At 29.6% G+C, this 4,753-nt stretch overlaps 1 protein-coding gene across 1 annotated transcript in view; it reads right to left on the bottom strand.

Moving 5' to 3' along the window:
• Window positions 1-816, bottom strand: part of LOC106784366 — a 3,840-nt gene extending 3,024 nt beyond the window's left edge. Inside the window, exon 1 of the mRNA XM_014743812.1 lies at window positions 755-816. Within this exon, the coding sequence (XP_014599298.1) occupies window positions 755-783 (29 nt within the window). The 5' untranslated portion in view covers window positions 784-816. The remainder of the gene's footprint in view (window positions 1-754) is intronic.
• Window positions 817-4,753: the final 3,937 nt, after the last annotated feature.

Below are 4,753 nucleotides of genomic sequence, written 5' to 3'. Positions count from 1 at the left end.
TTAAATTTATAATATATTAATTATATGAATTTTGTATAATTTTTCATATATTTTCATATATTTTCACTTAGACTATACAAACAAAATGTAGAATTTGAATTATGATCGAATGGAGGAAATAACAATTTGATGAGTATGACTTTCAAAACCAATTATAGCTAGTATTTCTCTCTAACTCTTTATCCATCTCTCCATCTTTCTTTAGTAAGACGACACTACGAGTGCCAGAGAATCCAAGTGCCATTTTACATCCTTCTATATTTACACGGATTTCCCAAACTTTCTCGTTCGAGTTCGTTCTACCATCGACTAACAGTAGACATTTCTTCCTATTCAAAGATCATCTTTACTACAGACAAAATATAATCTTCATTACTTCAAAAATCGGTCAAAAAAAAGATCCTTTTCGTTTCTTACATTTTTTTAATACAATATATTCGTTCGCGTAGAAAAATTTTAACTTGAAAATGGAAAATACCGTATGTCAAATCATTTGATTATTAATTCTAATTCTAACAGTCAATTTTTTATATTATTTTTACGACAGGAATTCTGAAATTACTCGAATGTAACAAAATGTATAAAATATCTAATATGAAAATATTCTATTTTATTCGATCTATTTGACATTCACATTCATGTATTTTTTAATTTTTTACTTGAAAACATGAAATGTATATTTGTTGAATTTTTACTGGTTTTTACTTAATGGTAATGTAAATAAAAAAAAATAATATTTAAATGAACAACTTACAATTTTGGTTGGACGTATTCGATTTTCATTGGTTGATCTTTTCCGGATTCCGGAGAGTCCTCTTCTTTCTGTCAAAGAGAGAGGGAAAGAGAAAAGAAAAATAAACAAGATATTTACATATGAAATCAGTCTTGTTGTATCTTTTGCTAACAACTATAGGAACTGGTAACTCCTGGGACTACTGCTTGTCCACTGAGTCGATTGCGTTATGAGAAAGTAGAATAAACATAGGGACAGTATTTGTTCGTTAGCTTTACTTTCCTTTCTTTACTCTTACTCTATTTTCCTATTCTTTTTCTCTTTCATTGTTTATCAAACTGAAACGAGCGTACGAGATACTACATCTCCCTTATCCAACTTAATACAAAAAATAACCTCGCGTCGTTGGTTTTTAATAGATTCATTGAACGTTCAATTAGAAATGAAATACACTCGTTCATTCACTAATAAAATTATTAATTAATTGGATAAATTTATCATCAAGAAAGTTATAAATTTTCAGTAATCTAAAATTGAAGATTTGTAATTGAAAAGAAAAAAGTTGATTTATTTTTAATAGCTGAAAATATAATTTTAAATTATTAACCTAAAATCGAGAACAATGACTTATAGTTTTATTTTTAATAATTATTATATATATATATAAGAATTGTACCATCGATTGGTAATTTTATTCAAAAAATAAAATTCACGAAATTTTCATCTCCGCAAAATTTGGCACAATTAATTTCCTGCTACATAATCGGAATCTTTTCTACTTTATCTCTACAGACAGAAAAAAGGGAAAACCTCGTTGAAAATAGATAATATCAAAAAGATAAAAAAGTTTTCCAATTGAAAATCAAACTCATCGTCGTTGACGAGTTTTCTCACTTTTTTTTTCGACGTTCGAAAGAAGAAAAAAAGAGGTATGAGGGAATTTAATCTGCACGCGTAGAGATGATAATTTTTTTCTGAAATATCAAAGAATGCGAGAGAAATAGAATATCGTTTCTGACACTTTTCTATTTTGATCCTCGTAGATATCATATCTCCCGTTATTACAATATCACCGAAAAAGAAAGAAAAAGGAAATGATAGATGTAAAATTAGATATTCGAACATGTCAATCTTACAAAATCAATGAAGCATAGAATAACATTTTCCAATAATCAGATCGACCGTATGAAAATCAGTGAGAAACGATAATGAATTTTCATTCGGCCGGGTTAGTGAAAGAAGAACAATGGCCGTCGGGTATAGAACTGGCTTCGTTCGAAATTTTCCGGATCTCCATGGTATAAATTATCTTCCTATTTCACTCTTTCTCTTTGCATACATATATATCAACACTTTCACACACACACACACACACACACACACACACACACACACACACACACACACACACACACACACACACACACACACACACTCTCACACATGCATATAAGTATATGCGTAAATACATATGCAACATACTCGGAACATATTCTCCATTGAAATATTCCCATTACATTATATTCAATATCTCATACAAATATGATTTCACGATTACGACTGAAATGACCTGAACATTTTACAATCTTTCCAAATTTTTTCCATTCTCCTTTATTTTGATTTCAAACGATTCTAAATGTGTTACAAGGGTTAATAACATCTGAAAATTTCTATTTTTCCTGTCAAACATGTTTTCACAATAAAAATTTTCTATTGTCAAATCATATCATTACAAAATTAAAGATAAAATTATGAAAAAAAAATAAATAAAAAATACGCACGCGTGAGCGTATACATATAAAGGAACATAAAAGAAGATTAAAATACTCCGATCGTTTCCGAATTTTTCGAAATAATTTCCCTTCACCCCATTCCATTTCGAAATTATTACTAAAATCAAATACGTTTCACGATAAAAATTTCACTTGTCAAATAATTCATGGTTCAGAAGTTAAATATAAAATGATTTAAAACAAGGAAAAGAGAAATTTCGCGTATGAATTTAATGGAGGATCAACGTCATCGTATATTACACCTACTTGAAAATACTAACAATTAATTTGCGTAACCGAGTGTCTCTTCCACAACTTGATTTTCTATTATAAGGGAATACCGATCGATGATTGGAACATAATTCATGTCTCTTTCGAAGCACGAAAGCTTCTCTCGGGGTCGTTTATATTCCTCTACTTTACGGAAAGAATAAATCTTCTAAAGGCCGATACCGTAAAAAAAAAGAAAAGAAGGAGACAAATAGATAATACACGTTCTTCGATCAAATTACTTAACAGTAAAAAGAAACAAAACGACAGGGAATAAATAATCTGAAAAAAACGTTGAGAAGAGTAGCACTAAATAAGTGACGTCATTAAAATTCATTCGAACCACACACAAAAAATGAAAATATTAAGTGAAAATAAAACCATACAAAAAGATTATCTCTTCAAAGATAAAAGATAACGAGTGGCAGTATAACTTCAAAAAATAATTGAAGATGAAATTATCAAATGTTGGCTTCTCCCTACATACACGCATACATGAGCGCATATAAACAAACGTATGGTAACTAAAACATATGTAAATTCTTACATTTAACTGCATTATTATCCAAAAGGTATAATATTAAACTCCTTCAAAATCTATGATATCCTTTCGTTCTTCATCAAACGAGTACGAATCATAGAAATGCTCTTTGCTGGTTTTACCTGATGTGAGTGGGAAGGATAAATGATAGAAACGTTTGAAACTGAGATAGAAACTTTATCTACTGAGAGGTAGATAAAGAGGATAAGAGAAAGAGAGAAAGAGAGAGATAGAAAATAGTTATGGTAACGAATTTATACGACTATGGTTCTACTTTCCTTATACTATGGAAGGCAAGTTAAACGTTATGTTACTTTGCTATGATAAAGGCAGATGATATCGTAACGATCAAAGATACATGTAAGTGTTCTCTTTCTCTTAATATTTGTTATATCAAAAATCAGATATTATTACAGAGTGAAAAAGGTCGTGTGACTATTAAAATACAAGGCACACGAGTTACATACGAAATTTAATGTTAAAGAGCTTTTTCTGATATATTATATTGATAATATAATATGATATAATATGATATATTGAATAAACCATTATCCATGATTATATGTCCTGCAAAAAAGCCTTTTATGCACAACGAAAGCAACTCATGTCAGAGTTGTATATTTATGTGATTTTTATGAAATAAGTATGAAAATTGTGGAGATTTTAATGGGATGAAAATCGTATAATCTACTAGAAAGTTCCATTTACTCAATGATTTTTATGTGAATAATAAAACTAAGTATGTCTAATGCATTGTTTCAGAGAAATCTGATATAGTTTAAAAATATATTTTTAGAAATTCTTTTATCCTAATGTTAGATTTAACGTTAAATGTAATATTAAAATAATACATGAATTTTATTAAGAAATATACCATTTTTTATTGTACAATGTTGTTTTAACTGCAACATAAAAATTATTTGTAATCCTAAGATCAAACGTTAACATTAGTCACAATTACAATAAGAATGCGTATACATGTGTCTACTTAAATCATAAATGAATATACCATGAAAGAGACAATTTGTTACATTGTCAAATAAATATCTAAAGTAAATAATATAAGCAATTGGCGGAATAATTGGTACGATTAAGAAGGAAAATTACCATGGTCAGTCTCTTTCTCTCTCTCTTTCGTAGTCTTCGAGCGAATAGTAGAAGAAGAGAATTAGTTCGGCACGAATTCAAAGGTGAAAAGTTTTCATGATGGCGGCGAATAGAACACGCGAAACGTTTGCTTGTGCGCTTCAGCTCGTTTGCTTCCACGACTATAAATAATTCGCGGACATAGCGAAAATAGCGATCAGGGACGTAACTTTCGGTACCCGAGTATCATCGTCGCTAGACGAAAACGGACAAACAGACGGACAGATAGACGAATACAGACAAATATACAGTCAGATATACAGTCAGATATACACAGAGAAAATCTGTAAA

The sequence above is a fragment of the Polistes canadensis genome, unplaced genomic scaffold (genome assembly GCF_001313835.1).
Source record: "Polistes canadensis isolate GaletaPanama2010 unplaced genomic scaffold, ASM131383v1 scaffold_34, whole genome shotgun sequence".
Taxonomy (NCBI): Eukaryota; Metazoa; Arthropoda; class Insecta; order Hymenoptera; family Vespidae; genus Polistes; species Polistes canadensis.
This window is presented reverse-complemented; position numbering and strand designations above follow the sequence as displayed.